At 35.9% G+C, this 12,726-nt stretch overlaps 1 protein-coding gene across 2 annotated transcripts in view; it reads left to right on the forward strand.

Annotated features, from left to right (window-relative positions):
• Window positions 1-12,726, forward strand: part of GLRB (glycine receptor beta) — a 99,280-nt gene that overhangs the window by 3,354 nt on the left and 83,200 nt on the right. Inside the window, exons 1-2 of one of the 2 annotated variants that reach the window (XM_049631219.1) lie at window positions 15-215; window positions 1,827-1,976. In XM_049631219.1, coding sequence (XP_049487176.1) covers window positions 1,855-1,976 — 122 coding nt within the window. In that variant the 5' untranslated portion in view covers window positions 15-215; window positions 1,827-1,854. Of the gene's footprint in view, window positions 1-14; window positions 216-1,826; window positions 1,977-12,726 lie in introns of those variants that run through there. The other variant, XM_049631220.1, reaches the window with a different exon arrangement.

A 12,726-nucleotide genomic window follows, 5' to 3' on the forward strand; every position in this document is an offset into this window, starting at 1 on the left:
CCCCGAGCGCGGCTGCGGACGCCCCGGCAGCGGCGCGCCACGCACGGCGCAGGCTCGGCGGCCCGAGCAGGCGCGTCAGCCGAGCTCGGCGGTGGCGCGGGCGGCGGGGACGCAGCTGCCCCCGCTTTGCGCCCGCCGCACCCCCAGAAGCCACCGCCGTCTGGGCCCCGCGCCGCCGCGTCCTCGCCTGGCGGCTGCGGGCGGGGGCGCCTCGGGTAAGAGTCAGGGGCTCCACTCGGCTGGGGGTAGGGGTGGGGGGCAGAGAGGACGGAGAGTGGGCGGCGGCGGTGGTCTGGGGACCGGAATAAATGCTCTGCGGAGAGACCGGGTCAAGCCTGGGAGGCGCGGGGAGCACTGCGGCGTGCAGGGGGAGGAGGTGAGCGCTGCCCTGCGCGGGGAGAGGGGCACGGGGCGCCCGGCAGCCGGGTCACGGATGCGGTGGCGTCCGCGGATACGCTCCGGAAGGAGGGATGCAGAGAACTGGGGAGGGGGGGGCGTTGGGGGAACGCAGGATTTGCGGGGAGGGCTCCTTGCGTTGTTTTGTTTGCGAAGCTCCTTCAGTCATTGCAGTTGTCCCCTTTGAAAGGTTGGAGGTGAAGACAGAGAGCATAGGGTTGGATTTCTGTCGACCCTTCAGCCCGTTAAGGATGGCCCTCCTGATTTCCCGGGGAAGAATGTGAAGGTGGGAGAAGTACCTGCTGCTGTGGGCGAAGGTGTCTGGAAGCAGATGCCACCGTAGGATGGGGAAGGGAGCGTCCAATGCTGGAAGTTGACAGAGGAGAGCCTTCTGTTGTTGCTCTTGGCCTGATAAGCCCCCTCTGTTGTCCTCAGTAGAGAGAACCAGGGAAGAAGCCCTTCTGGCTTCCCTCAGGGGCTGTAAAGGATAAATGGGAGAAAATGAGAGTTCCTGGGAGAAAGGGAGATGCAAGTTATGACATTGGAGAAGGAGAATTATACAGGTGAGATAGGAATTAAGTTAGTGTTGAGGATTATGATAGATCTCTTAGTCTGCAGAAAACAATGATGGGGAAACAATTTATGGTTTGGAAATGAAGGACTGCAAAAGAGGCTTAAATATTCCAGTGTCACTAGATGCTTAAAGTTTTTTTCTCTCTCTTTCTCTCCCTTTTGTTAATGCATTGGACCGGCAAGAATATAATTCTCATTTGAGCATAGAGAATGTTATTAAAATAGGACTGAGAAGATTATTTGGAAGGGTCTGACCACACTTGCTATTTTTTTCATATAATGTTACAGAATTTGTGGAGTCGAAAATCATCTTGATGATAAATGTTAGTAACATGAAAGTGGGAAAGCCAACAAGCTAACTTAAATCAATATGATCCTATTTTGAGTAAAATGTAACTTGCAAATTTAATGCATATAAGTAAAAAACAATGAATATAAAGTGTGAAACTTTTGGTACTAATTTTTTTTATCTCTATCAGTTCTTTAATATTTAGAATTATCTTTTCCTTTAGAATAGTTTTATTATTTTTGAAAAAAAATGTACATGCAAAATTCAAACGATATAGAAATTTAAAAAGGAAATAAAGAATCCAATGTACAAGAAGAAGATAACCTTTTAACACTGTGTTAAAAACATCCTTCCAGGTAGCTTTCTAAACATTGGGATTATATTTCTGTGAATCACTATTTAACTTTTACTACTAAACATCACAAATGTATAATGAAGGCTTACCACTTAGGTTTGAGCAATGAAACTTTCACGTATAAATGCCCTTGGCCATTGGGTAGTCATGGTCTACTCTGTAGAGTCCTATTGTTATCATTTAATGTAAACATTTTCTTGTTCTTTCTTGTAGATTGATCTCCTGAAATTTAACTTTCAAGATGAAGTTTTTATTGGCGATTGCCTTTTTTATTTTAATTTCCTTGTGGGTTGAAGAAGCTTATTCTAAAGAGAAGTCTTCAAAGAAAGGGAAGGGGAAAAAGAAGCAGTATCTATGCCCATCGTACGTTCTTCATGTCTTATATTCTTATGTGGAGAAATGTTATTGCATTTTTTATCAAAGTAAGGTCGTTTATTAAAACACATATCAGCAAAACTTTTCATATCAGAATATGTACCCATTGGTTTCACAAGAGAGGTTTAACATGTGATAGCTATTTCCTAGTGTTTAAGGTAAAGTTTTATAAAGTTTTGTTCATGTTCTGGGATTATATGATTTCTATACATCTTTTATAAAATTAGAAAAAAGCATTACTATTTCTTTCAACCCTAAATATGCAACCATAATTAGATACTGGAATTCTGTGTTTTGAGCAAATACCAGTTCAAAAAGATGATTTTAAAAAATATTCCTAAAAATGAATATGAATTTAAAAATTAGATAGCTAAAGTAGGATTTTAAGGTGTATTTAGTTTATATTGATACATGGAAGAAGAAAATTCACATGGTAGATCAGTTTTCTATTTCAGTACTTTTCTGCAAAGGACTTAGATTAGGAGATTAGGTTATTTCTCAAAAAAACAGGAAAACAAATCCAAATCACCCACTCCTCCTTTTGTGGATTGGACTCTTTTTTTTTTTAATAGGAAGGGTTAATATTGCTGGTGAATAACCGCAAATAGTACCTAATGGTTAGAGCAATTGAACAGTGTGTAAGCAAACGACTTACACCAATATAATGTGTTTTTAGGTAATAATATATGTGGTGGTCTGAAATAAAAGTTAATTTGTTGTTATAGGTCAGTTTTGAATTAAGATTTTTTAAATGCCATGTTGATCATGGGTAATTTCAGGATCAACATCATTTAAAGGTAGACTATTATAGTTTGTAGATACTTTGTAAGAGATGTTAAGGTACATTTTAGGAAGTTTATTTTATAAAGAAAGGCTATTAAAATTGTTTTTTGGAATGGGTATTTATATGAGTATGTGAGACTAAAAGTCTGGAGACAGTATCATGATCCACATCAAAGTCTAGAATTAAATAAATTTCCCTATTTAGAAGTATCTGCTGGTTTTCAGGTTTAATAGTCCTGCTGCTTATTTCAGTGCTGCACAGTCTGATGTCAGGACCAGATTTCTGGGTGTGTAATAGGATGGCCCTGAATTCTACTCATGTGTCCCTCCTTGGCCATTTGCCCAACTGGGTATGAGGTATCTGATGGAGCAGGTTCAGGAATAATTGCCATCTGCAACTATCACTGTTCTTCAATGTCAAGAGCTTTGGTGTCACAACCAGGAGATAAGCATTTTAGGGAACTGGACATTGGCAGGCCTTACTCCTCCCAAGTGAAAGGACACATTCTCATGTTTTAGATATTCTTTGTATTAAGCATTCATTTGATGATTGTTGGCATATTGGTACAAACTGTTGCATATGTCTTAACAGTCACGGTCATCCCGTGTGTGGAATCAAGCCAACTTCAATCAATCAGGTTTCTCTATATGTAGAAGTTCACAGGGCTCTTCTGCCTCCCGCATCAAGTGTCATGAGTTAAGAGAGTTCTGAAGATGCCAACACCAAGCCTGAGAACTACCATGTATCTTACATGAGTTCTTTAGAGGACATTTTATCCCTTTTCAGAATTATGCTGTTAAATTGTCTTATATATAAAATGGCTATATATTTAAGTGTCTATACTTAAGACAGATTTTTAAAGTTAAATCTAGTAGGTTAATTAAGAGTGAAACCATAAAGGTTCTGTTCTGATGAATATGAATATCTTCAAGCAGAAGGCCCAACATACACTTGGTAAGCCCATATCACAGTATTTTAGACATGTTGGTAATTAATTGAAATTTTATCTTTGAAATTTTCTAACACAATTTTAAACTCTTTAGTATTTTATTTTTTTATAATTATAAGACTAGCTAAAGCATTATTAACAGTTGCCATGGTGATGCTGCCAAAAATCTGACTTATTAAAAAGTGTGCCTTGGAGAATAAGATTTACATATTTTTTGTTTGAGCATTTTATTAAGAATTTTGACTTATTATCACTGAATTCAATGAACTTCAGAAGACTAGAGTTTTCTCTGGCTATGTTTGGATCCATTATATTAAATTTCTTTGAATATCCAGATTAACAACCTCAGCTTTAATAATGTACTGTGAAAGAATATGCAAATCATTTGTATCTAGAGGATGATCCAGTTAGCCCATCTTATATAAGTTGAAAAAGTATAAAACATTTTGACTAAGAGGAATATTTGAGATTATGAAAGTTAGGTGCAGATCACATCATAATACCCTTTAATATGGCGAAGCCTTAGTGATTTTTTATTTAATTTTTTTTTAGTAGAGTTGAGGCAGTGGCATTGTATAGACATAGGCAGTTAATGTACGAGTGTAGCAGACACAAGCACAAATTTTCTGTTTCACTGTTGTGGTAATATCCTTCCCCCAACCAAGACTGTATATAAGAAGAAAAAGGTTTTAAAATGTAGAAGAAATAAAAGACTTGGGGTCCTTAACATTCTAGGGTTCAATTTTGATGTTGAACTTGAATTATAAGTTTTTCCTGGCTCTTTTACTATTTTTTTTAATTCACATTTTTTTGAGATGCTGTAACATAAATTTATGCTGTTGTTTTTGATGTGTAAGTGAAACAGCCATATGACATTGACAAGCTATCTGATAAATCTCCTTTCAAACATTTTATAAATTTAATATATTTTAAAATATAAGAAATAAACTGTAAATGAGAAGATAATTTTGATTAAGTCCTTGGACACAGTGAGCTTTTTATTTTCCAGTTTGAATTTGACATTAACCTTCATTCCTTGGTCTTTCTTCTGGTTGTCTATACAGTTGGCCTGAGAGATTCTGTCCAAATCTATGGCTGTAACTACCATTTATTCACTGTATTCCTAAATCTCTGTGTCCATTTCAGACTTCTTTGAAGAATGCCTTACCCATAACTCCAATATTTTTATGTGGCTATACTTATTTTGACCTCGGGCTCAACTCAACATGATAAAACCTGAGTTCAGAAATCCTCCCCACCACTCCTAATACCGTGTTCATTTTTCCAGCAAATGATACCACTACCTCTTTTGCTAACGGAAGTACTGGGGATCACCTTAGACGTTCTCTTTCTACCTTAGCGTCTCAAATTGAGTAGTCTCCAAGACTTCTCAGTTCAGAGTCTTTATCAGCTCTGGAATATGTCCTTCATTTTCACTCCCCTGTGGACACACTACTTTAATTACTCTTCTCCACCTGTTCTGGTGAACTTTTTATTAGTCTCTCTGCTTCTTGTCTTCCTCCATCAATTCATATTTTACTGGAGTGTGTTTTCTGAATCTTCAGTCTACTCAAGTAGTTCCAATGCTTAGAGCCCCGTAAGCGCCTCCATAGCTTTCTATATAAGGTTCTCATTTCTTGGCTTCATACTTAAAGCTCTTGCTAAGCTGGCCTCTGACACCTCTAGCAATATCTTTCTTTACTTCTTCTTTTTTTTTTTGAATCGCCATTTGACACCACTTTTATTTTTTTTACACAGAGAGAGCATGTACATGTGGAAGAGGGTAGGGGGAGAGAGAGAGAGAGAGAGAGACAAAGGAAGAGAATCTCAAGCAGGCTCCACACACTGCAGGAAGCCCCACACAGGGCTCTCTGTCCCACGACCCTGGGATCATGACTTGAGCTGAAATCAAGTGTTGGATGCTCAACCGACTAAGCCACCCAGGCATCTCCAGCAATATCTTGCTATCCCCGTCCCCCTCCCACCTCAACACATATGAGTCAGATCTCATACACACTTGCTCTTTCACACCTCTAGAAGTGTTCTTTCCTTTACCTGAAATGCCAATGCTTTTTCTTTAGTTAACTCCTGCCTCAGTGGTCTTGTCTAAATCCATGGCTGTAAATATCACTTATTCACTGTTGACTCTTCTTAGAAAACAAAATTCAACCAAGTAAATTTGAACATCTAATTGGTTTAGTAGCAGATCATGAATCAGGCAGCATTCCATCTAGCAAGTACAGAGATGCTCTGAGGAGTTATACAACATGGAAGGTTTTTACAGGAAGGAGAGTGTGGCAAGAAGTTATTTAGCAAAAAAAGGATTATTTCAGGCAAGGCTACATTCCCTTAGAGGGAGGGGATCTTACTAGATGCATTATCTCATCTTTTGGGGAATGGAGAGGGCACATGTGACAGATTCCTCATTGATGCTGATCAGAACATTCCTGACTGACTAGTTAAAACTACATTTTTAGGGGACGTTGAAATGTAGTTGGGTTAGGTATTAGGTCTATATTTGGTGACTTGGCTTAAGTGACACCATTTTGGGCCTGTGGTTTTCTTTTTAATACACCTAAGTCTGTATGTCTGGCCCAGACCTCGCTCTGAAGAGCATCACACCCATATAACTGAATTTTAATCTGACTGTTCCATAACGATCTCAAACCTTGGGAAACCTTCCCTAATCTGATCATTTGATCTAGATAATGACACTCTATGCCTCCATAGTTCCCCAACTGCCTATCATGTTTATTCCAATACTGTTTGGTAATCATCAGTTGTAATTGCCTGCTTTCCCCACTAGATTGTAAGCTCCTAGAGAGCAGTGTCTTATTGACTCAATCATCAGAGATCACAGAATATATACATACAATAAAAATTTGTTTAAAGAATGAATAAAAACCTAAAGATCTTTGGCTCTTATAAGTCATTATATCTGGGTTTTGTTAAGATACTTGAAAGGAACTTATATAAGTCCCTATGGACCATATTTAGAAATATAGTCTCAATATAGGGACAACTAGATGAGTTAACAACTGGGTAATTAGTGGAACATCTCCAACATGGATGACGTTTCCTTGTGAAATTTTGGCCTTATCAAGTTTAACATTTTTTTCAGTGACTAAAATAAGACTATACAGAGGAAACACCCAAACTGAGGATCATGTGATTTGGGAACATAGAGTGAATATCTGAGACAGAATTAGGATCCACTGTGATGTTGAAGGGTTAAAGTGATGGGCTGAATCTAAAAAAGATGGAAGTATAAATTGCACTTTTGTCAAGAAATCACCTGTGCAAGGATAGGATGGGGAAAATATGGTAGAAAACATTTGAAAGAAAAAATGAGATACTATGTTATATATATATATATATATATATATATATATATATATGCATTATGTGTATATAATATATATGATACAAATGAGTATATATCATTACTTAAAGAAATTAGTATTTCTATTTTACCAATTTTATGTTAAGTATATTAGTAGAATGATATTATTTGAAGCAAGATTTACAGAGATTTCTGCATTGTGCTAATCAATATTGCAGTAACAATTGAAATAATTAAAATCATGTCATACTAGGAAGAACTGAAGAAACTGAGGTATTTGAAAGTTGTTTTCAAATCATTGAAAAACTCTGATGTGGATGAGAAAGTAGATTTTGCTGCTTGGCACCAATAGTTAAAATAAGTAGTAACTGGAGGCACTCGCCATGAAGGGTAATTATTTGGCAGATATATTTTATAGAAAATTTGAACATTGGATAGGTGGTTAGACCAGATAGTGATATTTAAGGTCAATTTAATTTGTCATATTTTTAAGATTCTTTGATTTTATATATTGTATTTGATTACAGCCTTACTATTATCCAATAGAATGAGATAGAATCATTTGAAAATTTTGTTTCAGTGCAGATTTAAACAGATCTGCCTTTATTTTTGGTGCATTGTCTTGGAAAGCCCACCCATATAAAATAAATATATCTTGGTCTTGTGTTAATAATAAGGATTTAAAAGCCTTCGGTGGTAGAATCTCTTCTTGGAATTTCATGAACGATCATACTTTTAAAGTATGTCTTTCAAGCCCAGAAAATATTTCTCCTTTCTGATCTAAACCAATAGGAAGAAATATGTCAAGCTACTGTTCTCGAATAATGATTGAGGGATTGCAGATTTAAGTGATCTAGTCATACCTGCCGTAATTTTTAAGAAGGTGGTATATGTTTATATTTATATGTGCATTATATATGAAACCAGAACATATATAGTATACTTTCAGAATTTTTGATTGAATAAACCAAAACAAAATAGAATTATCTCAACAAAAAACATTACTTGTCACTTCTGTTTGTGCTATCAGCAGACATAATGACACTTTTAAATACTGAATTTGGCCAGGCTATAACCTTTTGGCACATGCTGCATTTTTGCCATCACTGAGCCTAGGGAATCTTCTACCATTTGTTGAGGACTGTTTGAATTTCAAGTATATGATAGTTTACAGTAAGTGCACTAATATGTTTATAACTTAAATTTAAAATTTCCTTTCTCCCACTTTTGGCCCATACTTGTATCTGAAATATGGGGAGACTTAATAATATACCCTTGATTGATACTAGATGAGGGCTGCTGTTATTTATATTAGTGTGTAGTCATGTTAGCATAAATGAGTCCCATCTTTTTTCCTCCAAACTGTTGGTACTCTACTTTTAAAATCATGACAAAGGAATTTGGTTCTGTGTGTATAATGGAAAACGATGTGGCTTCTCTATATTAATTTGTTCACAAACTAAAAACAAAACAAAACAAAACAACTATATGTGTAAAAGCATTTGGTATGTTATGAGAAATTTTTTTGTCTCTTAGAGATTTGACCATTTAATGATAGCATTTGTATATATCAGTTATATGTGGTAGAAGGGTAGATGTACTGAATAATCAAAGCTATTACATGTTGTCTAAGTATAATATTAGCTATTTTCTTCCTATTCTGATTTTCTTACCTACTATTGATTATAATAGAGTGGATCGATTTTAGTTTAGTTCTAGTTTCTTCCTGATGGAAACATTCAAGATAAATGTGTTGGCCAAAAGATGAAAAGCTGATTGCAAAAGGGTGTGGGTAATTTCTGTAATGAATACAATTGAAAATTGTCTGTATTATTACCATAACACATCTAGCTTGAATATGTCACTAATGTTTAGTTATACATTTTTTTAACTACCTGTTAAACAATCCCAGCTTACTGGCATGCTGTTGTTTTGTCATCAGGTGAATTAATGATCTTCCCTTTCCAAATAATTTCCTAGGTTTTGAAACTGGCGTCCTCATTACTCTAGCTACTCAGGCATGAAACTTAAATGGAACCTGTCTTTCTTTCTCTTAGAATGATTTCCTCTATCTGTCATGTTCGTTGCATCTCCACTTACCATCATTTTGAACTTTTTTCCTCAATAGTTTTCTAATTATTTGCCCTATTTTTTCTCTGGTCATTATTATTGGTCTTATATACTGTTTCCATTTTCATCTTGTTAATATTATGTTCAAGACCCACAATGTCTTCTTTTTGCCTGAAGGATCCTAGTGCAAACTCTTTACTTTGATTTTCAAGGGCCCCTCTAATTTGCATCCCAAACTTTATGTGAAACTACCCTCTAGTTTTAGAAAGGTTGATCTGCCCTTGCTCCTAAACTACTCTTGCCATTGTTTATGCTTAGACATGTTTATGTTTAGAATGTTAGACAACACCTTGGTTAATCTATGCAGGTCTCAGTCGTCCTTCATGATTCACCTCAAGTATTACCTTACCTTATGAAGTTTTTAAAAATAATTAGAAGTTTCAGTTGAGAATAAGGTTAATATAAATTGATAGCATGTGCTGGCTATTTAATACTTAGTCTTGGACATTGATAGAAATACTATTTTTAGAAAGAAAATGTATTACTATCATGGTGGGTATAAATTCTGGTTGCCATCATTTGTGATGGTTAGAATTTCATGGGAATTTGTTAAGGAATCATGATCAGGATTTGCAGGAACATGAAAGTCTGTTGTTTGGTTGGTTGTACTGTGAGTTGTTTTCCTTGAAGAATAGAAGAGTAGTTACCTGCTATTTGAGGAGTTATTACACAAGATGAACTAGACTTCTTTTGCATGATGTCGACTTATAGAACCGAGATCAAAGAGAAACATAGAAGAAGACAAGTTCACTTTTAAAGGATATGATAGAACTGTCCAAAGAGAAAATGGATTTCTTTGGGTAGTTCTTTGTTGCTAATAAAATGTGGCTTGGGTAGAGATACTACCCAAATCAAGCCTCACTGGGAAATTACAGTATTTAAAAGTTGTTCTCATCCCCAAGATTTCATGAGTCTATGACTAGAATTAATGTTAACTCCCTCTTCTTGAGTCTTTTTTGTTCATACTGCATGTTTTGATATTTGATTATATTTAATAATACTCTTTATATGGTATCTTTTATTTTCTTGTTGAACCATATATAGTATTAACTCTAACAAATATATGCATACACACACACCCCTCATCTAATATGTATATATACATATATCTCAAGTGTTTACAATTTATAGTTAACACAATATGTTAACTCTAACCATATATAACAAATGTATACACAGACACACTTTTATTTAGCATGCATAATGAGAATCTTATGCAAAGTATCTCAAAGTAGGCAGAATGTGAAAGTTTAATGTATATACATACATATACACACATATACTTAGTATATATGTGAAGGTGTGTGTGTGTGTGTGTATACACACACATACACAATTTTATGTTCTGTCTACTTCAAAATTCTTTGCATAAGAGCCCCACTATGCCTGCCAAGTCAAATGGAATAAAATGGGTGACTGACTATACAGAAATAATATAAATCAGTCTTTTGATGGGTCAGTGGCTGACTGGGACTGGGATTAAAGGTAACACCTTTAAAGTTCCCTTTGTATGTCTGCTAAATCATGATGGTCAAGGCATTGTAATATGGGAGAAAGAACACTCCTGTATCTCAGTTAAAACTGTTGCTGATTGGTTTTATGACTTTGAATAAGTCACTAATTTGGGGGGTCTCTACTCATTTGTATAGAGAAAAGTTTGATTTCAGTAGTCTCCCAATTTCACTCATCCATCATTCATTTATGACAATTGTATCTTTTATGACTTAATCAAGTTTTATTTATCATTCTTTTGGTACCTTTATATTCAGGGTTAACTCCTTTTGTTTTGATCCTCTTTTGCTTTCAGATTAAAAACCAGCCAAACCTACTAACAGAAAAAGAATACACAAAATTCTGTTTCTTGACTAAGTTAATTACAAAGGGAGCTAAATTTCAGAGTTCACTTATTAAAATGTATGTATTTCATTGTATTCCAAAGTAGATTAATGTATGTAGAAAGTGAATTGTTTGCGTTATTAGCGTACCAATTTTTATACACTAAGGAATTTGACTTACAGAAATGTGCCTATTTTTTTCTTTTGGAGATACAGTAATATGGTAAAGCACAGAGTATATTTGCAGAGATCTTCTCTATTCTCATTGTGTTACTACCTGAAAGAGACAGAACACTGCTGTGTTCCACAAAGCAGAGAACCTTTTATAAAGGATTTCTTTTACTGTAGACATTTTACGGAAATTTACGCTTAGAATTCATGAGGCAAATTATTCAAATTTATGTACATACAAATAGCTCCTCTGAGACATGATGTAAATATGAAATAATATTTCTAGAGCTCTGATTGGAATATCAGCAAAACACTGATTAAATCACTAATAGACTATGTCGGTTAACTTGAAACATCTGACCTTTATTGGTCCTCTTTTAGGAGAACAATAGTATGGATTCATGACTGTTCAGGGAAGTTTACTACCATGATTCCTGGGAATAACCTCATAGAAAATACCAATGTATTAATGAGTAGATGATTAATGAGTGCCCTTTTGCATCAATATTTAGCTCTCCATTACACCATGGGCATGACTGACAAAATGATCCAAATTCTTACAACACTTTTCAATATTGCCCAGAATTTTGTATTCATTTGACTATGATATTTTTGGCTTAATTCTTCAGATGTAGATGCTTTCAGTTATTCAGAATCTGTACTGATTTATTTTGTGTGGTGATCTAGTCTTGGCTGAGTCTTCACAATGTTTCCAATAATCCTTTTACTTGGCTCTTAGTGTCTCTGTTTTTCTCTCTCTCTGATAATTGTTTTGTCCTTGAGCCTACCCCTTTGAGTCTTAGCATACAGTCTTAGTTTATTTCAAAGACAAACAAATAGAAGTAATTGGGTGGAAACTCTCCCAGTGCCTATCTTCACTCTAAAGCTACCTATACTATCCTTTCTTTTCTCCTTTCCATCTGACATAACAGGAAAAGGGACTACCTTTTGTCCTATCTCCTCTACTCTCTTCCGAGACCTACCTCTATTGCCTTACCTCTGCTCTCCCGAGTTTTCAATTTGCTTTTCTTTCTTTGGCTTTTTTTTCCCCCCTAAGGGCTTACAAATATACTAAATTGTCTCTGAACTGAAAAAAAAAAAAAATATATATATATATATGCAGTTTTGTTTTGTTTTTTTTTTAAGTTTATTTATTTTGAGAGAGAGAGTGCAAGCTAGGGAGCGGCAGAGAGAGAGGTAGAGAGAGAATCCCAAACAAGCTCCATGCTATCAATGCAGAGCCCAACTTGGGGCTTGATCCCACAAACCATGAGATCATGACCTGGGCTGAAACCAAGAGTCAGATGCTTAACTGACTGAGCCACCCAGGTGCCCCTACTGTATAGTTTTTATTTTTGTTTTTGTTTTTTCCTTCCTAGTATAGTTTTTATATTCCTATTTCATTAACTTTGTTTTTTCCCTCTGTTCACTACCATGTATCTTAAATTAATAGCCTACAATGGTCTATACTTTCTCTGGGCTATTCATTATTTCTTTCCTTTCCTCTCCTTGAATTTCTTGGAATT

This window comes from Panthera uncia, chromosome B1, assembly GCF_023721935.1.
Source record: "Panthera uncia isolate 11264 chromosome B1, Puncia_PCG_1.0, whole genome shotgun sequence".
Taxonomy (NCBI): domain Eukaryota; kingdom Metazoa; phylum Chordata; class Mammalia; order Carnivora; family Felidae; genus Panthera; species Panthera uncia.